The sequence below is a fragment of the Corapipo altera genome, unplaced genomic scaffold, assembly GCF_003945725.1.
Source record: "Corapipo altera isolate COAL_440 unplaced genomic scaffold, ASM394572v1 47, whole genome shotgun sequence".
Taxonomy (NCBI): Eukaryota; Metazoa; Chordata; class Aves; order Passeriformes; family Pipridae; genus Corapipo; species Corapipo altera.
The window spans coordinates 1,871,008-1,895,258 of record NW_020884897.1 but is presented as its reverse complement, the minus strand read 5'-3'; the positions used below and the strand labels follow the sequence as shown (position 1 = coordinate 1,895,258).

General features: G+C 40.2%; 2 protein-coding genes across 19 annotated transcripts in view; one reads left to right on the top strand and one right to left on the bottom strand.

Moving 5' to 3' along the window:
* Positions 1-24,031, bottom strand: part of LOC113949668 (collagen alpha-2(I) chain-like) — a 49,673-nt gene extending 25,642 nt beyond the window's left edge. The window contains exons 1-5 of one of the 14 annotated variants that reach the window (XR_003528498.1): positions 22,559-23,316; positions 21,746-21,881; positions 18,842-18,925; positions 15,020-15,162; positions 13,159-13,311 (exon numbers count right to left, since the gene is read on the bottom strand). Coding sequence is in view for 1 of the 14 variants with exons in the window: in XM_027648538.1 (XP_027504339.1) it covers positions 23,074-23,589 (516 nt within the window). In the remaining 13 variants the exon portion in view is untranslated. Of the gene's footprint in view, positions 1-7,897; positions 8,260-13,158; positions 13,312-15,019; positions 15,163-15,216; positions 16,053-16,862; positions 18,309-18,841; positions 18,926-19,756; positions 21,231-21,499; positions 21,882-22,558; positions 23,607-23,890 lie in introns of those variants that run through there. The other 13 variants (XR_003528499.1, XR_003528501.1, XR_003528503.1 and 10 more) reach the window with 13 other exon arrangements.
* The window catches only part of EPC1 (enhancer of polycomb homolog 1), a 64,109-nt gene continuing 47,217 nt past the window's right edge, over positions 7,360-24,251 (top strand). For 3 of the 5 annotated variants that reach the window (XM_027648531.1, XM_027648534.1, XM_027648532.1), the window contains exon 1: positions 23,679-23,831. In XM_027648531.1, coding sequence (XP_027504332.1) covers positions 23,679-23,831 — 153 coding nt within the window. Of the gene's footprint in view, positions 7,629-8,358; positions 8,463-23,393; positions 23,832-24,251 lie in introns of those variants that run through there. The other 2 variants (XM_027648535.1, XM_027648533.1) reach the window with 2 other exon arrangements.

Sequence of the window (24,251 nt, the reverse complement as noted above, 5' to 3'; positions counted from 1 at the left end):
ATTCCATCACAACTAGTTAGACTCTGTTGTCAGAAAACATGTATTCTTAAAAATATACACTTTGGTACTCAGAGAGTAACAAAATATAAGTTAAATCATTTTAGGGTAACAGAATCAGGAGACATGTTAATGACTATTTATAAGATAAAAGTTAAAGTTCTGTTACCACAAAAGGAATCCCATGCTAATTTTAAAAATTAAGAGAAGCCTGAGATGAAATAAGCAGCTATGAGAACAAAGAAAATATTCATAAACAGTTAAGTTTCCCTTTGCCCATTTGTGGACTGCTAAGATACATTTTTTAAGTTGGCCTATGTGGTTAAGGCAAAACAAAAGGTTTTTTTTCTGCCTTATTCCAGACTCTGAAGCACATTTCTATAAGGTTTAATGATCTATATTACAAGTGCAGCTCATTGCTTGCAGATGTGCCACTGGGAAACATTTGCATTAAGAGCTTTGTGTAGCAGCCTTAGCCCTGGATGCTGTGTGTGTTCTCCATCTTTGCTCAGACCAAAAGGGCTCTGGCAATGCTTTGTGGAAATTTACTGTGTAAATACAGTATTGTGATCCAGTTGGCAATATGTGTATTAGATCTAGCCTGTAGGATGTTTCCTTTTGGTCTGATATTTTTTCTTTCTGGTAAATACAGAGCAATTTTTGTGACAGAAGAGAAAGGTTCTTCCTTGCTAAGAGATGCTGCTACCGTTGGTCCCTCAGAGTTGAAGGAGCAGGGTAAGGAGCACAGTTCTGACTGTACCTAAGCAGCACAGGAGTAAATGTTACTGTTGTGTCTGCAGCACACTTAGGGAGGGGAAAATTGTGACCAGTGTAACATGAGATACACAAGACACTACATGAAACGGCTGCATCCCAGCAGCATGGCATGTTCACTAATGTGTACTTTCTCTTGCTGAATGATTGCATTTCTAATCAACAAGCAAATTAAGTTTGGTCAACAATTAAGTTTTTTCTAACATTAATAAAAAGACTAATCATAAACACATTGTTTAAACTTAAAAATAGGGAAACTGCCAATAAATATATACTGTAAGTCAGAATCTTTAGAGAACCAACAAGGATCTCAAAAATCAAAGAATATTTGATCAGCAAAATTAATGATACAAGAAGGAATTTAAGATTAATTAGGTTAAAAATAGGTCACAAGTATTGTGTTTGTCCCCTAGTGATTTGAAATATTACAGCTGATAATAATAATGCAGAAGAGCAGACCTGTTAGATAGGCAATTTCATATTTGAGAATATGATGGATGCTCTAATAATACCAGAGGGTGTATTGGAACTACTTTGTTTTCTAACAGCAATTAATAATGGTCTGAGAAAACAGCCACTGTATTCTAGTATCTTAAAATAATTAATGTGTTATCATTTGCACCCTGAAGTTTCAGATAAGATGACCAATTAATGCCTTGAGCCTGCTGACCAGAGTTTATGTTGCTTGATTCTAGTTCCTCAGTGAAAGGTGCACAGTGAAATAGATTTATCTATAAAAAGGCTAAACTTAATGAAAAACTAGGAAGATAAATTAAAGCTTTTATGACTGCAGTTCATAGTCTTGCTGAATCTGGAATTGTAAAGAACTTTGGTTCAGACATATCAGACCTACACAGCCTCAAATCTGTATGCAAATGTAGGCTTTTCTTAAGTTCCCCTTGATATCCTCTTCCTATGCTCATCAAGCTTTTGCTGATTAAACTTTAATTCCATTCAGTATGTCACCAGCATCAGAACATTTCAGAAAAGAAAACCGACTTGTGACAGCGCTGCCTTTGCCACACAGATGGTGCATTTGTTTGCAGCAGCAGTAGAAGTGAACACCAAGGGTGACTCTGAGCAGTTCTGAGATGTTTTCAACAGTGGCCCTTTATTCTAAATGACAAATGCGAATTCAGAAAAAAACAGATAAAATCTGCTGAACACATAAACCAGTCAATAGGCAAGTCAGCGGAACACAGATGGACTGCAGCCATTTTTTACCTTATCTGAATCCATGGTGTTTCAGCTGAAATTTCCTGCATATAATAAATCAGATGGGAAAATGGCCTCCAATAGTAGCTCATCTAATAAAATCCATAAGAGACCCCCTTAATTATCAGCAGATGAAAGTATGAGAAAACAACAGAATGTATTTAGTAAAGTAGAAGCACCAGTTGCATGATCCCTTGTTTTGGCACAGCACATTGTAAACAATTCAGCAGCAGTAGCAACAGGTGTATCTTACAATCAGGAACTATGCTCACACAAGAACCATTGTGGGCCTAGAAGAGGAATGCAGGCAAGTGAAAAAGATGCTTTAACAGTTACTTGTGCTTGCAAACATACCTGTGAGTATTTCTTCAGGGTCAATTTTAATACATGGATGAGGATCCAGTGCTCGGATTTAAAGGCACTGGATAACCTTCCACCTGGAATTCCAAGACTTGGACCAAAGCTGGTGTGTTTCTCTTTCAACTATCAGCACATGATGCGGACACTACGCAGAACAGTCCCAATCAAGTAGTTGCCGAAGTTAAAAGACAGGTTTCACTGTGGGCTTTTTTATCCAGACTTTTTTCTGACTTTATTCTGAAATAACACCCAGTATTTCTTCACCAGCTTTAACCAAACAAACATATACAACTAAAAGATCAGAATTTTTTTAAATCCATCTGTGCCAACATGGTAGGGCTAAAGTTTTCTTTTAATAAGTATATGACCATATTGGACTTTTCATGTGGAGACAGATTTAATTCTGAAAGGACAGTACATTTTGAGTCCTACAACCATTCAACAGAAGATACTTTCCAAAACTGAAGAAGATTGCTAATGCATTAAAAGATGTAGGTTATGAGCTGATCAGTCTGTGCAGGGGATCTGAGTAAGTATTTTCAGACCATCATACAAAGATACAACAGAAATAAGGGAAGGGGGAAAAAGTTATCCTCTAAGATGTGTGGCATACCTTGGTAGCCAACAGCAACAGATGTTTTGGAGGCTTATTTCTGTTTTTTATCTACAAAAGACTCACAACTTCCATATATTTTTGTAACAAATTGGTTTTTCCCCTATATTGACTTAGTTCTTTTTCCACAGCTTTTGTCACCAAAAATCATCCCCAAACCACCAGAACTGTCACTGGCAGGACTTCTGAGGTGAAAAGGGTAAATGACATACCAACACTGTGACAACACTGTAACTTAAATCTACTTGGCCTAGTCATAAATTATTTGAAGATGGGGTTGCACCACAAGGAAACAAAGTCAGCAGGACAACTTCAGTGTCTGAAGCAAAGAAAAACACTGTTTAAAGCAAGATTAATGAGAAAAGGAATCCTTACTGATGCTCACGGTGCTGCAGACTTTGAGTGAGGGGACAACAGTGGTGAGTGGGTTATTGGTAAAAGGCAACTTAGGTCAGCTTATTGAGGTGGGCCCAAGCAGAGCAGCAAGGATATCAGTGCTCGGACAAAAGTTAAATCCTGAGAGCAATTTTGAGTCCTATTGAGAGAAGCAGCGAGAAGATATGACCAAAAAGAGGTTACTGCAAACAATACAGAAATTAAAGGGATGGTTTGCTGAACAGGGGTACCTGTAATGGTAATGCAGCAAGAAAGCAAATGAGAATTCGAGATATACTTAAAAAATACAGGGAGTTACTTTACTTTAGTATGTGGCAAGTAGTGAAACTGCTGTTGGCATATTTTGTCTATTTCTGATATCCATGGTAGGTGGAGAACAAAGATTGCTGATAAACTGGAGAAGCACTACAATCACATAACACCTCTAACAAATAATAACATTTTGTGAGTCTTATACACTCAAACAAAACCAGGACTTGGACAGAGAGACAGAAATAAGAGGTTTAAGAAGTTACAAAATCTGTGATTTAAAGTTAAATTTCAAATAATCACTGTAACAATTTAGTGAAGATTTTGTGGATTTTTTTTACCACTGTATGTTTTCAGTCCAGACTGCATGCTTTTAAAGAATATTTGACCTGGGTCAAACAAGAATTAAGCTAGAGAAGTCTGCATCCTCCTTTATAGTACAGTCAGGCATCAATGATCTAATGTTATATTATAATTTATGAATTTTCCAAATTACAGCAAATCATTCTTTTTGATTCTTCAGTAGCAATCATGCAGCTATGTGAACATTATCTATTGAATAAAAATGCAAACTATTTATGCATTTGGTGATCTTTCAACCAAAAAGCATTCAATGCCATTTTAATGCAAGAAAACAAATTATCATTTACATATGAGTTCCAAAAGCACTTTGATATCCTTCAGCTCTTGCTATCTACCTAATGATTTCCTGACTTAACAGGACTGGTAATTTGCTTCCTAAAGACATCAAGAAAACATTGTCAAAAGAAGATCAGTGTAATTTTTTTATTACAAGTGTAGAGACAGAGAGTTACTTGGAAAATATGACAATAGAGTTATATCTTTACAGGCAAGATAAAGATTAATGAAAATGAAAGATAAAGGATGATAAAAGCAATTATACTGCAAGCTAAATGTAAAAAGTGGTTTCACTAATTTCAGTAAGAAGCTGTTATTTGAATGCTATCAGGTTTTAGCCACTTTTTTTGTATTAGTCTAAATCCTAAAATATAGCTAATTTGTTTCTTTGCTCCTATACAGGTATTCTATTTCCCTGTTTTTGAACAAAGTCTCAAGACAGACATTCACACCAAACATTGGATAAATCTTCTAAAAAAAAAAAAAGAGTACAGAATGGATGATGGTGCTCTTTGGCATTACTCTGAACTCTAAGATATTTGGGGAATTTTGACATCAAGTCGAGTGAGGGTTATTCTTAAAGCATGAGAACATATTGTTTGGTTTTTCTTGGAACACTTATTCAGCTTTTAAAAAAAGTCACAATGTGTATTTCAATCCCAATCTCAATTCTTAACATTTAGCATTTGATATACACTATTTTCAGTTAAAACTGATCAAATATGAGAGAAAATTACCCTGGTTTAAACAGTTACCATACATCAGCTTATCTATAGAACTAGCAAGCCTCAAATCTGAAGGACATTTCATTCAGTTTAGTTTAGCCTGCAACAAAAGAATCCAGTCAAATTCTTTCACATTTGCCACACCACAATAATTCCACAGGTGTTCACCAAGGCTTAGCTCGTCTGAGGTTATTTACTGTGCAGTGTTTAGTCCCAAGTTATAGCATGGCCAGCCAACGTACTTAAGATCCTTGTAGTAAATACAAAGTTACCCAAGGTATTTTGTGCAAAAGAATGACAAAGAACTTGAAAATATGTGCCTGTTATTGCTGCAATGCCACTACAAAACATGGAAAATAAATAAAAAAGTGTTTAAAAACCTACAGCAACATATTAATGCCCTGAGAGGGCTATGAGCTATGAGACCATACTCTTCCAAAGCATGGTTTGCTCTCCTGGATGTAGCTGTGCCCTAAAGTGGAACCCTTTCTGCCCCCTCCTCCAAATATCTGAGGGCTCTGGCACACCTGTGCTAGTGTAAGATAAAGGATGGATAAGCCATGGAATACTGCAGGTAGATGAAGGTTTCTCCAAAACCAGGTGATAGGAGGAAGAACTTTCCCAGTGTGTGTGGTTATTCTGATTCCAATTTTCCTATGTGCTTATCCACTCATATTAACAACTTTGAGGTGAGACTTTAGTAATAAGGTAATATTATAAATATAATAAACACTACCACCAGGAGTAGTCCTTACAAATTCTCCAAATGCAAGTTAGGAGGGAGGTGCAGATACTCTACACGTGCCTCCCAAAGCCATGGTTAAGAACAACACTTTTAAAAAGCATGCTACATCTCTTTAGGCCCACATAACGTGAACTACTGTCTACCTTTTTTTCCTAGGGCTTGTTAACTTCTAGCAGGCCTGGTTTATGATCTTTCTACCATGCTTTTTGGGTCCTTTCATTGCCTCTCTTGTATCAAACATGAGCTTTGCATCTGTATTTTCAATGCTCTCAATAGCCTACTTCCCCCTTATCTATTTTCTGTCACTACAAAAAAAAATTAATGACAACTTCATTAGGCTTCTGTAGTTCACCTGCTGCTTTTTCAAACATCTTTGTGCTTTCTTCCACGTTGTCCTTCTTGCTGGAGTTTTCTTTCAACAGTCACAAAACCAATTAATTTTTTTCATCAAATCCAACCTTATGTCTTCTTTGCCATGAAATACACACAGAAACAAGAGTTCTGCTGATGGTGTGTCACAAACTGTGCCTTACTGGCTGATCAATACAGTCTCATTGTTTCCCTCATCTGTCTGTAGCCATCTGCTGTCTTTTGTCTTATACTTTTGAGCTCTTCAGGGCAGGAATTATCTTTTTGCCCTATATTTCTATACAATATATCACCATAATCATAGTCCAGGATTAAGGCTGCTAGATAACATGATAATACAAATAAAGTATAACAATGGCAAAATTTGCCATTCAAAGTTCTTCACAGATTTTTTTGTTTAATCTAAGACTTAGAAATATGAGGTGGTAAAGCAAAAACAACACCAATTTCACTGTTTTTTCAGCGGCTCTGAAAAAGGTTTAGAACGGCAGTAGATGGGAATATTAATTCTTTTAATATGGGGCTGGATCAGGCTCAGCAGGTCTGACAGCCTGTCTCCTTTGTAACTCCTCCTAAAGGCAGGAAAAGGACTCTCACGGGAATGAATCAGGCCCTTCGGAGCCCATGAGGCAGCAGCCAAGACGAGCTGTGCTACTGCCTGGCAAGACTGGTGGATCAGATAGAGGACCACATATCAACATTTTTGTCGTAATCTCTAACATAAATATGCTATATTTTCCTGTTTATTTTCATTTTAAGGTAAACATCAAAAAAGTTAAAGGTATGAAACAGGGTCATAATAAGAGAAAACCCAAGATAATTTCCACAGAAATCATGGTGAAGGCAGATGCAAAATTATAAATATTACAAAATGTGTATTTATTTGCAAGAGGCCTAAATTTCAGTTACCGCTGAGAATCCTCACTCCAGGAGCCTCTCTGTGCCTATATGCTCACTTATGAGACTGTGACATGTGTGGGGGGGGTAATTTTATCTTGCGCTGAACAGCGAAGGTGTTAGAATTTCCCTGTGTTTTCAGAGCCCAGCTACAGCAGTGACTACCTGACTCAGCTCGCAAACTAGAGCCACAGCATCAAATTTCCCAACCCACTTAATTTGAAAGCCTGCCAAGATAGGTGAAAGACCTTATAAATATGTAAAGCAGGAAGTTCAAATTACACAGTGATGTAAATTCCCAGTGATTGATGCCCTTTTAAAAACAATAAAAATCCTCGAGAAAGTACAATGTTGGTAAATGTGCTTCCCTCCCGCTGCTGTCTGACGGTACCGTGCGGAGTTTAGCTGATGTATTGTACTTTTCGTGCGGATTTTATTTTGGATTTCTACCACTTCCTGGAGGCCAGGGGGAGGCACAGTGGGAGGAACCAAAAAACTCGGTGCCACAGCCATTTTGTTTGTGGGCAGCATGGTAGAATTCTGTCAGTCAGTATAAGGAGGGGTTTTTAAAACAGTATTTATGGAAAAACTATTCCTGCCGTAACGGATGTATCTGTTGAATTTAGTGTTAATTTAGTTCTTTCACAAGGTAGGTATTTATAATTGTATGTAAATTGAGTATTTGTTGGGATTCCAGCCTCCCCACTTTCCAGGAATCATGGATTTTGTTCCAGGCATGACTGGCTCTTTCGGATGCTGCGAGGCTGCCGGAGTGCGGCGGGCGGGGGTGCGGGGGTGCCGCGGGGGGGGCCGAGGGATGCGCCGGGCGGCACAAACTTGCTGCGGGGTTCGGAGTGGGGGCGGGGGCGGGGGAGGGACGGAGGGAAAACGACGAAGTCTCGGAATTATTTTCTCCAGCTGTCCTTCTTTATTAATTCTCAAGAGGCGGCTGCTCTCTCTCTCTCTCTCTTCGAGGGGGAGGATGAGGCGGGGGGTTGCGCCGGGAGAGCCGTAGTTTTGCAGTGTCACCGAAAACCAGCGCTAGACTTTGGTCCTGTGTGTTCCAGAGGCGGGTGTAAAATGGCACACTGCATTTTTCCAGGCGGCGGCGGAGGGGGGGGAGCGGGCGGGGGCGCCGCTGCCCGCGGAGCCCATCGAGGCGCCGCCGGCCCCGGCAAAGTTGTGACCCGGGAGGCACCGGGTCCCCCGCCCCGGCTGCGGCCGCCGCCGGCATCGCCCGCCGACCCTCGGGAAGCCGCCTCCTTCCTCACCCGGCGATCCTGGCCGGGTGACGGGGAGGGGAAGAAAAAAAAAAGGGAGAGAAGAAAAAAAAAAAAGAAAGAAAAGTCTCACTTTCTGCATTTGCGAAATATTTTAAGGATGTTCGGGGAGCCCTTTGCAGCATGGAGATGGCTGGTTGTAGGAGAGCGAGTATGCAGTCCATATTGTTACAGCCCATTTGCAAGGGCTGCCTTCTCCCAAGGTAAGTTTGTGGTTTTAACCAAAAATATTCGTTTCTGCGGGTTTTTGGCTTGTGTTGGTGCTGTGGGGGGTTTTCGTTGTGTTGATGAACAAAACGTAGCCTTGTATTTTTCATAGCTTTGATCTCGTGTATCCCACCCAACGGTGTCTCCTTAATAGCGACAATTACTGAAGTCAGTTTTTTTCCTCTTTAAAATTTTATACACGCGAAGCTTAACAACAATTTAACTTCAATTTAAGAGTATAAGAACTTAAATATTTTCCAGATGGACTTGGTTTGGTTTGGGGTTTTTTTTGGGTTCTAGCTTTTTGTTGGGGGGGGGGGGGGGGGGGGGGGGGGGGGGGGGGGCGGGGAATTCTTTACCGAGTAATAAACGGATCCAGGACCAAATATGTGACTGTCTTTATAAATATAATGCAGCTCTCGTGTGTAAGGAAGAATATTATGTTGCTACAGTATGGTCTGGTGGTGGCTAAAAGAGTTTACAATGCCATTTGTGATGGCTCTTGATGGATTACTTTGGTCTAAAGTACGAGGGAAAACTGCCCTTGGTATGGTGAAGGTGGAGATGGACATAACAGGGTTTATATTAAGTTATGTCTCTTACTAAACAGTGACCTCTTTATTTACAAATTAGCGCTCTTCTGGTAATTAGCTTAAAGCATTAGTTATATAAAGGTTCTTATTTCCCCACACTTCATTTAGATGTCTTGGTGTGGGGTTGTTTGCTCTTTTTTGGCGGGGTGTGTGTGAGTGGTTTGTTTGTTTGTTCTTTTTCCTCCAAGAAGGTACATTTGGGAGACATTTTGTAATTTTTGGCATTTTTCTAGGCTCTTTCCGTTTTTTTCCTTTTCTTTTTTTTTTTTTTTCACCCGGTGGGAGATCTTTTTTGTTTTGCATTGCTCTGTGCTGGTGGCGCTGTGGGGCTCCGAAACAATTCGTGTCCCTGGCTCTAAAGGGGGAGGGGGCTGGAGGGGGGGGGGGAGAAAGGTGGGGCACGTTTTAATCTATTGTATCTTTTTCTTTTCTCTGTATCGAAAGTAACCTCAGATTAGTTAGGAAGACGATGAAATTGTATCTCTGGAAAATTGTAGTGTCGCATGAACTATGGCCCGGCACAGGCATGACCTCACCCTTTCGCTGGTTTGTGTAATGAAGCTGATGCTTAATTTTATTTGTTTTTTTCAATCCTGTACGTAGAATCGTTTTCCTCAGTGATGAGATTTTCGGCCCCACCCCCAAAATGATTTTTACAGTGGCTGCAGATGAAAGGGTTTTAAGTGATTTTTTTTGCAGCCAATATGGAAGGCTTTGGCACACACTTATTGTGCAACTAGTCCATTGTTTGCTCGTTGTGAAGTTAAAGGTTCCGTTCACCGGTGGTTAATCAAGCCCAGAGGTCTCCCTTGCTCCTGTGCTTGCATATGCAAATCTCCTCTTGAGGTCTGTAGGAGTTTGGATTGTGTTTGAAGGTGGGATTGTAAAGAAGGGAAAACCTAAGGTAGTCCTTCGGATTGAAAGAGGATTCACCTGAGGTGGGTGGGTTTTTTCTTTCCTGTTGCTGAGTGGAGCATGCGTTTTACATGTATTTATAAATAGATATATGTTAATGTGTGTTGTTTTCTTTCGTCAGAACCTACAGATCACCTCGGTTCTAAGTGCAAAAGGATTAGGAAGCTTTCTGCTAACATCCATATTAGGTGTAAGAAAACAGAAGTGATTAATGTTCTAAGATGGGTGGGAAGACATAGTCAAGCCTATGATCAGAGCATATATTGGAAACTCAACAGGTTCAGGAATAAATTTAACATTAAATTTAACTCATTTTTGAGTAATCAATGTGCCTGTTATTTTTGAGTGATAAAAGCTGACAATATTAGGGGCTTTTGCATCTATTTTACATTTCAGTATCTTCATTATTTTAAAAGAATAAATTTGACAAATAACAGATGGTTTGAAACAGTTTCTAAACTTCTCATGAATGTTTAAATCCTCAAAAATGCATTTAGATTTTTAAAAAAAGTTTGCTCGTAAAAATAATTAGTTTTATGGAAACTGACACACATCTTATGCAGATCTCTGCAATGGTTTTTTATTTGTTATCTTTCTTTAAAGGAAGGTAAATTTTACTTTTGTCTTAGGTAAAATACATCTTGCAACCTTCTTCCAGTAACTAACATCTATATCAGTCAGCTTTTATCATCTGCTCTATCAGACAATATCTGCTTTTATGGTTTCTTGGCTGGAGCGGAGAGTCCTGGTGGCCTGTGACAGTGCAACATGACCATCACATCTTCAGTGTCCTGGCACAAATCTTAGGTCTTGAGGACAAGTATCAAGATATGAACTCTCTTCAAAAGTGTGGATTTTGGCCATCTTCCATCTCTGAGACCTGATCACTAGGTCAAAGGTTGGCATTTTGGGCATGGTTTATTCCAATGGAAGTAGTGCTAGTTGTTGTTGAATCTATTAGGATAATTTTCAATCTTAGAGAATCACTGGGTTATTTAATTCTGATACAACTTTTCTTTTTTTACATCATGTAGACCAATGTTCAGTTTGCTCATCCATGGACAACAGTACTGAGCAAATGATAAACTGAGGTACTTACTGAAGGTAATTTCATGCTTCTGCTCCTCTTGTCATCCTGGACCATGAAAGTGATGATTTCTTGTGACTGCAGCCTGTGCATGTAGGCCATGAATGAATTGGTGCTCAGAGTCAGTTCTAGCTCAGTGATGTCAGCAAGAACATGAATGCTGACTAGCAACTTGCTTCACAGTTGCTCTTCTTTCTCCCCTTTAGTTGGGGCTACTCTTTAACTTTGGTTATGGTTTTGCAACTTTGAAGCTGCATCTGATGAAAGTGTCTGGTCTCACTCCTATCAAGAAGTCACAAGGTGGGATGAGTGAAGTGCCGATCTTTTGCAATTCAGCAGTTTCCTCACTTCTCTCCTTCTTCCTTTTTGAGCCATTGTTGAAAAACGAAATAGTTCCCAGCAGATATGTTGCCAATAAGATTAAATTGATTAAGATTTTGTATCCTCTCAAAGCTAAATAGCAACTTATTTACCTCCTGCATCTTCTACAGAAATGCCTGGAAGAGTCATTACTGAGGGATGGCTCTGTATTTATTGTGTGATTTCCCCACCCTGCTCCTTCTGAAATGTGGAATGCCAGAACCTAAAGCAGAAGAACTCTTACTTTTTTTTTTTTCTGTGGGTTTCTTAATTTTCTCCCTTATATATCCCTCCCTTTCAAAGATGGCAAAAGTAAAGTATTTTTCTCCTAATACAGTTTTCCTTTTACCCAGAAACTCTGTATAGACTCCAGACACCTTTCAAAGATATTTGGCTCTCTTGGCTTAAAACTATTTGAAATACAGCATCCTACTGTAAACCAGTCTTTTCCAAGAGCTTAACTCAACCTGACTGACCAAAATGTTCCTTGTGCCTTCATTTCTCTTACCAATATTACTAGTGTTATATACTCAGCTAACAGTCACAGTAGAAACAGTCAGTCTAAAACGTCACAGCAGAGCAGATGTGTAGATCTGAGGCAGATATAACCAACTTCCAAAGTTAAATGATAATAATGTGAAGACAGTTCCCCAGAAGCGTGCTGGTGGTGTAGAAGAGCACTGTTTGGCACTCTGTTCACTCAGATCATTGTTCTCTAGTTTCCTATGCTGATAACACACTCTGGTGCTGGGACTCCTGTCTGTTCCCTTTTGAGGGTTATAAAGTATTCATTGTCTTTGATTCAACAGGGTTTCAGGGGAGGGGGAGGTTATCTTTACATTTGACACTTTATGACATAGTCTTGTTTCTCACTTTTCTTACTTCATGACTTTGCTAGCTGTAGTTCTCCACATCAAACTTGTCAGTGTCAACTTACAGCAATGAATAATTATTTTAAAACTTACGTCAAGGATCACCTGTTTCACACCTGTGAACAAAGGACAATATATTACGTGCCTGCTTCATACTCTCATCTTCTAGAACGTTAGGTCCCTCCACACTTCTTCCAGAGTGATATTTGTATGACTTGCCAGTGTTATGAAATAATGTGCTCTACCCCCTATATGCCAGAGGAACTGCTATGACTAGCACATCCATCCACCTTTTAGCATTCTTCATATTTTTCCTCTCTTATCAAATAGCTCAAGAAGTTAATTCATGTTGTAGTGAAGAGACAATCCTAGATTTTAAATGCTTTAGTAAATATACAGGGTGGGGAATGTCACTGCTTTGAAATAGAATTTCTGTCTTGCTGTTGTGAGCAACAAAATATGTCTTGGGACACATGTGACCACGTACCAATGTCTTCAGGTCCCATGGGCTCTTTAAACTCTTTGCTAAGTCACATTTCCAGTATATCATGTTACTACTGGACTGTCCAGGAGCAAGATAATACCAGTACTACAAATTTCCTTAATAGGAAAGTTTGTTCATCAATTCTCTACTGATAATAGCCTGAGTCTAAAATTGGTGGTGAGAAGAGTGCTTAGAAAGTATGTTTGCTAAAAATTATTCTTTCTGCTTATCTCCCAGTATAAACAACAGAGAGATGGAAACTGCCAAATAACAAGTGAGTCCCAGTCTAAACTGGTTGTGCGGGGAGCTGGGATGCTGTTATGAAGCTCCTGGATGGTACATGCTCAGAGCCATACAATACTATACATCAGAAAACAACAGTTACAGATGCAATGTCTATTGTTTTGAGCACCATTAAAAACAGCAAGAGCTCTAAACGTAGTCCATGGGAATTCAGATTGAAGCAGACGATTGAAAATGGTGGGACACTGACTTAACACCCTCTGTTGTTGAAGACAACCTGAATCACTTTTGCTGGGGAAGGGAAAAAGGAGGAGTTAGTTTTTACAATGCTTTGAGCACTGGGATTCCCAGAGGAAGAGGGAAAGGAGAGAGCTGGATCTCATCCCTGCTTCCAGGACTGTCTCATGGATTTTACTCAATAATGTTTAAATGTAAAATGTGAGAAGCCTGAGGAACAGTGAGCAGACTTGCTCCTCCCAGAACAGTCTTTTTTTTGTCAGGTTCCATTTTGGATTAATCTGGGACCTGTGCTTACAAGTGCATGGTTAGATGTGTATGCAATGGGTCTGTGTTCAGGTGGTGTTAACTTGCACTTCACTGCATTAACAGTCAGCTGTGCTGCTGAGTGGATTGGAATCCCTGTATCATAAACACTTCATGTAGAACCTCTTTCACCTGCCTTTAGATGAGTATTGTCAAAACTGTAATTGTACCTATTGAAAAGAACCAGGTCAAGTAAATCACAGCTTTAAAAAAAAACACAACAAAAGGACCAAAAACCTAAATTTTGGACTTCTGCAGTGATATAAATCTTATTTTAAACTTCACTGAGTATCCTGATCAGGTGTCCATCTTCCTCTTATGATTAGTTCAGATGTGAATGTCCTCATCTAATCAGATAAATCACATGCCCCTGAGTTTGCTAATACTGACCTGTGCATCATTTAGGTGATGAAAAGTTAGCTCTTAATCCTCACTTCCCTTCAAAGCTTTAAGAAACTTGCTAAATGGAAGCAAGACCTCCCTGCCTTCACAGGGGTGTGTGTCTTGGATATTCACTAACATAAGTAAGAGTGAGCTTTCCATGTTTGTTCAAACAGACTAAAAAATCAGGTGGCTCAGATCTGGGCCTTTGGGCATTACAGGCATCCCTTAGGTCCTGTATCTGTTTACTAAAGAATCTTGGTGCTGCCATAACCTGATGACTAAAAGGATAACTTCTTGAAAGGGTCCTTTTATCTGACAGATTTTCATCTGTAATGCCAGGCACAGACAGGGTATGTTACCTGGATGTATTTGTTCAGAGTTTTTTCCTCAGGAAAGTTTAACATTTAATTAAAAGTGCTCTGCATTCCAACATTTTAGTTCTTTCTGATGGTCTCAAAGATATCCATACAAGATAGAATATCTTGATGTCTTTAGACAATGTGACTGTATATTCACAATTCAGTAAAAGTGCCACAATCAGCATTTTTTAAGAAGACGACATGCTGGATAACAGCTGGAAAAAATACATCTAATGACTCTGCATATACACATTCTGTTTAGCCCATATCCATTTATAATCACATAATGAATGAAGATTCTGTAAGAAAGTATTCTGGTTTCTTTTATCATCTCTGAATGTATTTCCAAACTAAAAATTGGATATTGCAGGAACCTGTGGGATGAAAGCTCTAGTCAAGCAGACTTCCAGATGAGCTACTTTAATGTGAGAAACTGTTTTCCTTCCCATCTTACATGCTCTCCCTTTTTTTTTTTTTAATTAGGTCATATCCTTTTGTGTTCTTGAGTTGCTTAGAAATCAGATGAAGTTCAGTGGACCTGGCACTTGTGACCAGTACTAGGCTTGTGCACAGAGCCCTGTGTCAGTGACAGGGCTCTGTCACCTTCTCTTGCTCAGACAGGTGGAATGTGGAACGGCACTGACACACTGCTCAATAAGAGAGTGAGAGTGGAGTGTCTTTATCAGGCAGGGGTGAGGGGCTGGAAGTCTTACCTGCTTCTACTCTTAAGTGATTTGAGAAAACCACTTTCCACTTGGCTGTGTTTCTCAGGTTACCCTTACAGAAGATTTGGGGATTTCACTGGGTGGGGTGAGAAGAAAATGCCAATTATATCACAGCAGCCTGGGTTTCCCACCTGCATTACGAAGAGAAGATAACCTAATGTGATATCTCTATTTGTCTTCTCAGGGTGACTTCAAGTTTTCATCTAAACAAAAACACTTTTCCTCTCAACATCTGCCCAACTCCCACAAGTTTTTTGCATTCTCTAAATGTTCAGAAACCTCAGAAAAGATATTTTCTTCAGATTAACCCTATCAGAGTTTTACATTTTTTATGCCTCCGATGCTATCATTTCAATATATATATACATCAGAAGAGTCTTATCAGATTTGTGTTCAGATCTAGCCTCCTCTGCTGGATATTTATAGTCTAACTCAATTCATTAGGGTTTTTTTCACTAATACAGCATTATTAATTTATGCCTTCTGAAGTGCATATATAAATGTTTGGTTATAAATATTATCATGATTAGTTTGTATCCTAGAAGTCAAACAATATCTCTAGAACATTCACTCATGCTTAATTTAGAAGTATAAATCAAACTACACTGTGTAAAAAAAACAAAACCAAACGCTTCTAAAATTGAAAGAATATTTGTGTTCTTGCAAACTTTTGAAATCCAAAAGCTGAGTTATTTGTATTTTTTTCATTTCTTTGGAGAAATGTATTTACCTTAAGTAAAGATGGTATAGCCTGTATTAGGTATTTAATGACACAACTGTATTAATTTGATCTGAAATTCAGAGTTCACTCACACTAGGTATGTAGGTAGGTCTCACTAACATTAAAAAAAAAAATCTAAACATATGCCTTGGGAAATGCCTCTTTATTCCAAGATGCAAGTACACTTTCCTGCACCAAGAGACTTCTGAAGCCTGGCTGATTCCTTTTTAGGTATAAGTCAGTGTTTTCCTCAGTTGTCTGAGGCAAGCAAATACACTTACTTTCATTCTGATTCAGGAACTGCAATTTAAAATGATTGGCTTTATATAGTAACGTTATTTAACATCAGCAACGTAGTTCTGAAGTTCTGAAAATACTTGATCATATTAAACAGAAGCTCTGGAGCACTTGAAATGATTTTTCATAGGTTGACTTGCAAGACAGGATTTCTATCTTGGGAGTGTAAGGTAAAAAAATTAAGACATTAGAGCATATGTCTTTCCCTGAATTGAATTTGCTGTATATTTGCATTTACATAGGGCAGTGCAACTAACAGCATAGAAGTAAACTTTCTAAAGTCATGCAAAGGCAGGTAGCTTGTCCCCAGTTTACCCCTTTATCCAGGGTTGGGGTGTGAGCACTGTGGCAGCTTAAGGTTTATTTAGTGGTGTGGTGTGTGCTTGTGGTGGGGTTTTTTTGTTTTTAACTTAGTGGTCAATTGAAAGACTCAGGACAGTCTTCAACCCATGTACAAGTATGATTTCTGTACTTCTGTTTTCCTTTTTTAGCCTTTCACCTTATCCTATGCAGAATATCAGTCATCTATCCTTAGCTCTTGATTAATGAATTAGAGTTGTGTTCACAAGAGAAAGTGGGGCTTTTTTTTTTTTTTGGTTGTGGGTTTGCTTGCTTTTTTGTTTTGTTTGTTTACTTAGTTGTGAGGTTTTTTGCAAGAAAAGCATAAGGGTTTTTGCCCTTCTGCTGGCTTTTCTACTGGAAATAATACAGAATCATATGATTAAATTCACTTGACTCAGAAATCATTCACGTGTTATAATCTGATATTTGCAGAAGTCCATACCTAAGTAAGAGGTGCCTAGCCAGTCTGTCCAGCTCAAATTGTGTTTACCTAATAAATTGTGATTTTAATATTATTATTGTTTTGTATGTCAGAACACAAAATGTTTTGGATTAAGATTTAAAAAAAAAAAAAACAAAAACAAAAACAGAGCATTAAGTCAGACATTTTTTGATTTATTTTTTTTTTGGTCCCCTTTGTCTTACTACTTAATCCTAAAAGATTATTTTGTGAAATGAGTTGCTGGTGAAAATGACTAAATCAAGAATTCAAGGTGTGTCTAGCACAGTATTTTAGAGGGATTACACATTTTAACATAAAACCATAAAGGAGAAACTCATAAATCACTTTTAACCCTTGCAATTCTTAGGATAACATTTCTGAATCCATTAAAATTTAAACAGGGAAAAATAAATTTCAAGACAGAAGAGTCTCTGCATAATTTGTGTCATTACCACTGCTGTATCTAAGAGAATAACTGCTTTCACTATAATGTGTTTTCCCCAGACACATAAGAACTTGAATCTCTGGAACAAGCCATATAAAGGAAGCTCATTCCTTTCTGACAATACAAAACAAGCTCCCTCAAACCCTCTGTGCTTTCAGATACATTTTAGGCAAGAGAATGGTTAAATGGGCTCTGTCTGTCCAGGTGATGTTGGGACAAATGTTGAGTTCTGTAAAATAATAATCCTAAGTCATTCATTCCTCTTGCACTTTCTGGTCCTCCTATATAGGCAAGTGCCTCCACTATCTCTAAGAGCTTAGCTATAGCTGGAAAAGTAGGAATCTCGCTATAGCTTTTGCTCTCTTTACTTTGTGTTTTCTCTGTAAGAGGATTGCTGGCTAGTGATTTTCCTTCTCTTTTAGATATGGCTCAGTGGCATAATCAAAAAGTTGAGGTTCAGCTTAGTTTCCCTGAGGATGCTGGACTTGACTTTTGAGTATGTATAACTGAAAAGACATCCCCAGAGAAGATTACACCATTAAACTGGCATATAGATCCTTTCACTTGTGGAAAAAAACATTGCCTGTTATATATGTACTTGAAATTATAACACCCCACCCATACACAGTGATATGTAATCAGTCTGAAAGCAAATAAGAACTCATTCATTTATAGCCTAGTTCAGGCACTAGTCTTGTAGGCAAAAGTTTTAAATTATAGTACATGACAGTGTTACTATTTTGGGTGTGTATTAAATTGCATATATAGTTGTATCATTTCCAAATCCTTTTTGCACAGCTTTTATCGTTCAGACTGTTGTATTCTGCAGCTTTCACAAACTGGATCACATGAAGAAAGAGGGTAGTAAACTGCAGATAGTGGGGACATATGAATTCCAACACGGATCTTTCCGGGTGGCTTTTCTGTTAGGCTTCTGCCGGAGTTGTTAATGTATGTGATGGCATTCCCACCCGCTACTCAGTGCAGCTCCATAAGCAGTGGTGCCGATACCAGTGAGGGGGCAGTGCAGCTACACAGGAGAAAGAGCGGGTGGCAGAGCAGGGAGAGGGACCAGTGTCTTAAACCAACATTGTTACCAAAGGCAGCACAGCACAAAGTGAGAGCCTGAGAAATGACAGAACTACTGTTCATTTCAGCCTGTCTTGGTTTTGTTGGCGTTACCTGCTGCAAAATACTGTTGCCTTGTGATTTCCTGTGTGTAGTTTTAAAATGTGAAACCCATTGATCACATGGCAATTCCTTATCCAGTTTTAGGTACAGTCACTTGTGACAGAGCATTAAAACTTTGGACTGTGTTGCAAGAAGGCCAACTTCAGTGCCTATGTTCTGAATGCTGAGGATACAACTGGTTCTGTAATGCTGCACTACTGGTCATTTCTAGTAAGATACTGCTTGTGAGAATAGCAGTTGTTGGGCTTGTAGTGCAAAAGTTACATGCTCATTTTTAGCATGAGCTTCTTGTCTTACCAGGCTATCATATCTCCAAATTTAATTTTATTTTTTTTTGGCAGTTTTGGAATCTAAAGGATTATGCTTACTTACATTCTGTTGAATAGTAACAGGAACACGATATTAAATGCAGTAGTATCTCATCTCTTGGTATTCTGCAGCGTAAACTGAAAGTGCCTACAAAAAATAAAAGGTAACTGAAAGATTTGACCATGCAGCACATGTACCAGAAACAAAAATTTAATTTGTCTTACATATATATATATATATACATATATATAATCTCCCCTCATTAAGTCAAGAATTGAGGAAGAGGTTTACTTGGTCACTACTTCAAATTATGATTCAGAGAACTCCAAATAAGCTTTGTAACTATGCATCTCAACCATGAGCACCTGAAATAACTAAATGAATATATTGTACCATTCTTTTGAGATACCAAAGCTATGAAACACTAAATTATCTTTCAAAAAAGTTGCAGAGGTTATCACAAAGTCATTCTACACCAGTTTTGTAGTGTGGTGTCTGAACTGTTTATGTGTGACAGTTCCATTATCTCTTTTAACACAGACAGTTAACACAAGTAAATAAGGTGAAATTCACTGTGCATTACATTATGGTTGAAATCTTCATGCTATTAAGATAATTTCTGTATGCATCTACTTACTATTGTAATGTGACATTTTATAAAATAATGAAGAACCTCTAGTGTCATATTTGCCTACATTTATCTCATTTAAATTCAAACTCCAAGTATGAGATGATTTAACAGAATATAGCTATCTAGTGTTGTAAAACATGTACAAGAAAGGTAGCTGAGAAGTAAATTTGAACAGTAGCATCACCACAAAATGAAGAACAGGAATATACATAAAAAATCCATTAAAGCTTATCCAGATACGGTAATTTCAGAATGTGCCTTTTTTAATACTTGAGTATTGAATGTGTGTGTGTGGAGATATCAGTGACAATTTTTTTATCAGGTCAGAATAGTTAGCATTTATGGAGATAAAAAAAAATCAGATCAACAAAATTTATGTATAGATAAATGATGAGTTAGTAGAAGGGTATAAAGTAGTCAGAATGACAAAAATTAAAAATTGCAAGTATTTATGAATATGAAAGTCAGTGTATAGTTTAGCATAGTACAAAATACAAATCAATCCTAATACAAAAAAGGAGAATAAAAATATTTTAAAATTTTTTTTTTAGATGTTGAACAACTGTCTCCTAGAATTTTATATCCTTAAAATATGAAATTGCTTGATTCCAGAAAGCACCAAAAATTATATGGGATTTAACCTGCATGGACTTTATGTGCAGCTCTTTTGTGATGATGATTGGTGTTAAAATGTGAGACAATATCAAACTCATGTTCAAAAAACTACAATTCATGCTTAAATAAATGACTGGAAATCTTTCTTTAACTCAGAGAGGTCTTAAGCTGCAAAACTAAATAGATAAGAAAATTTGTAAAAACTTGTCAAATGGTACAGAAAACCTGCAAACCAAAATAGCAAGTTAAGTCTTTGGGCATCACAAACCCGAGTTAGATGAGAGGAAAAGAGACCTCTGTCTGTAGCTGCATGGAGCAAGTTGTTGTAAATTTGCCCCTAATGCTCAGTCTGAATTTAGGAGTTCTGAATATATATTTAAATGGTTATATTTACCAGCTACATAGCTGATATATAAAGTGCTTTCATTTATTTCTTTCAATTGGTTTCATATCATAAAAAGATGAAGTCTTAAAGAAATGCCCCAAATGTTAAAGATCTAATTTCAGCAGTTTGCAAAAAAACCAACCAAACAAACAAAAAAACAAACAAAAAACCAAAACACAACCAACCAAAAACCAACAAAAACCCCAAAAATGAAAAAACATAAAACCATCAGTTCAAAATGTTATATTCATTATATTTCAGTTACTTTACCTTACAGTTAAATTTTTAAAATAGAAACACAGCACTTTGGTTCACCAAATTAGTTTACACTTACTGATCTTTTACCGACAGCCTGCAAAGAGTATTTTGGTCATTATGCAAAATATACCAATTCTACATTAACTGCTGTCACAGTGCAGCACTGATGTCTACAGATGTAATGTGTTCATTTTGGTAAAAGCTACAAAATGGAAAAAGCTAAATACTCCTGCATATTGTAACTGAAAGGAAAGTAAAATGGAAATATCAGTCTATGTTCTAAGCCTTTTCCCGTCACCACCTTTTACAGAACAGACATTAGGGCTGATGTTGCATTGTTTTCAAATATCACACTTTTCATCTTACTAGCAATTTAATTTAGTTAATTTTGAGGACTAATCATCTTCTGCTACAAAATATTTAAACACAATCTATTTTATTAGCAAAACATTAAAAGCTGATGAGTCCAAGAGTTTCAGGCCAATACTCCTTCTTAATGCATACTGTCCTCTTTGTATCCAAATGTTATTGTCTGTTCTGCTTGCTCTGCACTTTTCTCAAGCCTGTGGCAGGGTTAGAAATGCAAAGGTCACTTAAGGATAAGTTAGTACTTGATTATTCTTTCTTTATAGTTCAGGGTATTTTCAATACTTTGCTTTTAATTATGTTCATTATGTATTGTTTTCCTTTCATCAGTAAAAGTGAAGAGTTATGTTTAATGGCCTTATTTTTTGCTTAGCTGCCAGGTGTTTCATTTTCATTTAACGTTTCAAGTCAAAGTCAATCTATGATGGCATATTGCTTTGAGGGTTTTTTTTGTCATCACTTTATCTGTCTGCTAATTGGGTAAACTAAATTATTTAGTATTTCTGGAAAACTGTAGATGTTTTATGGGCAATTTATTTTAAGATTACTTTTTCTAGTTAGTGTGTGTTTTAAGCTTTAAATTTAGAGTATAAAGCGATATAATGTTTAAACGTTTGGTTCTGATGTAACTACTGACATACAAATGAATACAATGATATTCCTTAGTTCATGCCACTCTCTTTAAAACAACAACAACAACCAAAACCCAAACCTTCCTAAAAAAAACAAGTCTCATTCTCCTCAGCAGCTGTCTTCCACTGCATTACCCATTTGCAAAACAGACAGAATTTCTGGTCCCAGAGAGGTTATGAAGCCAAGTTGCATGCAAGTTAAACAGTCTGGGAGACCTACACGGAAGACACATGCAAATAGTTGGCTTGAAACTGCTGCTAACAACTGCATGTAGTAATATTTCATCCAGTGTCTAGTAGTTGCTCAAGGTTCAGGATGGTATTAATATTATTATTATTATTATTATTATTATTATTATTATTATTATTAAAGAGGTGATGAGATTAAAAAAATGGCTTTTGTTTCTATTACAGAGATCAGATTTCTAAAATTGCTAAGCAAACTTAGGTTTCCCTAATTTTTTTTTGTTATATCTATGTCCTATTTCTTAAAGTTCTATTTCATAAGAGTAGTATGCGATAAAGAACAAGTTGTCTACCAATTCTCATATATCAGTACAAAACTACAGTGTGTTGCTTTAAAAGTGGAGGGACACTTGAATTCAATCAAAGCACAACTTTCTCACATTTTAAAACGGAAATAAGCATAACTTCAAGAAGGTGGGGTTTACTTTAGAACTGGAATTACCCAGTGCGAGAAACACAGATGAGCAGGTGGATTGTTCCTTAACTCGGCGGCTCCAGCCCCGGCCTGGCGGGAGCGGAGTTTGGCGTTCCCGGGGCTGCGCTGGGATGCCCCGGGGCGGCACGTGCAGGCAGCGCTGGGACCAGGGAGACTCTGCCTTCCTCTCCCCTGCTTATCGCCGGGTAACGCATCAATTTAATCGACTCACTGGGATGTAAACGAGCTTCCCTAATGAGACATGCTCAGATGAGTTCTACCCTTTGCCTGGGGTGAGCTCGCTTGAGCGGGTCACTGGTAATAAATGTACGCAAGGGTTAAACCAGTTCGCGTGTCTGCGCTGCGCTGCCGGACTAAGTTTCTGAAAGCCTCAAAGAAAAGCGCTTGGGGATGCGGTTGTGGGGGCGCCCGGTTCTTACGGTTCTTCCCCGTTTTCGGGGAGCTGCTCGTGTTTCTCTTACATGCAGCGCGAATGCGAACTCGTTTCGGCGGTGCGGGGACGGACCGAGCCCGGGTGCGGATGAGGGGCCGCGAGTGCGGGGCCGGTCCCTGGGGCGGGGGCGCTCCCCGGGCGGCCCCGCGCTCGGACCCCGCCTCAGCGCGACCGGGTCGGGGCGAGTTCAGCGCCCGGCGCCGCTGTCCTGCGGTCCGGCCCCCGAGCGGCCGGAAAGGTCGAGGTCGGCAATTCCCCGCCTCTCTCGGCCAGGTTTCCCGGAGCTGTCAGGGTCAGGCGCGGCTGTCGGGGACGCTGCCCCCAGTGTGGAGGATTTGGGGCCGCCCAAACCTCCTCGCCGCGGCAGGAGCGGAGCGCGGCTCCCCGGCACGGCTCGGCGAGCGGAGCGGTGCCGCAGGCTGATTAAAGCCCCGCTTTACTCCCGGCTGCGCCCTCCGATCCCGTTGCCCCGCTGCCGCTCCGATCCCCGCCGCGTTCCTGCTCCCGTTCCGGCCGCTCGGAGCCCGCCGCGCTCCCGCGCCGCCGTGCCCGCGCGGCGCGCGCTCCCCCCGGGCGGCGCCGTGCCCGCGCCTTGCGCGATGCAGTGTGGGAATGGCTGTGGCGCTGGGGTTGGCTGAAAGAGGCGGCCAGTCGAGGTTTAATGTCCGCCATGTTGGCCGTGGCGTATTGAGCGGAACCGGAGCGGCGGAGGAGCGGAGCCAGCGCCCAGCCCAGCCGCGCCAGCCGGCGCCGCCGGGCCCCGTGTCGGAGTGCGCCCCGCCCCGCCGGGGGAGCCCCGGTCCCTCCATGAGATCGCTCGGCGGGGTCCGGCTCTCAGCTCGGAGCGCTCTTGCTGTCGCCCCCCCCTTCCCAGCCGGAGCCGCCATCGCCGCCTAACATGAGCAAACTGTCGTTCCGGGCCCGGGCGCTGGACGCGTCCAAGCCGCTGCCCGTCTTCCGCTGCGAGGACCTGCCTGACTTGGCCGAATATGCCTCCATTAACCGGGCCGTGCCGCAGATGCCCACGGGCATGGAGAAGGAAGAGGAGTCGGTACGTGAGACCCCCCCCCCGGCCGGGTCCCACCATCCCCCCCGCACCCGGGCCCCCACCTTCGCCTCTGCGCAAGCACAAAATGGCCGCCATCTTCTCCCCGCTCTCCCCGCCCGCCGGGAGGGGGGGACACCTGGGGCGGGAAGGCGCCGATCCCGGGGGCCCCTCACCGCGTCCTCCCCCGGGGCTCCCTCACAGGCCTCTCGCCCCCCCGCGCGCGACCCGCGGCCGCCGGCGGCCCCTCGGCGGGGGCCCGAAAGGCACAAAGGGGGTCACGTGACCGCGCGGGTCGGCCGCCATTTTGTGTGTCGGTCCCTGGGCCGGGCCTGGTGCGGCAGCCGCGAGGCGCAGACGGGGCCCGGCGGCGGCGCCGTGCCCGCGCGGCCCCGCCGGGGGGCGCTGCCGAGCTGGACGGGGCCG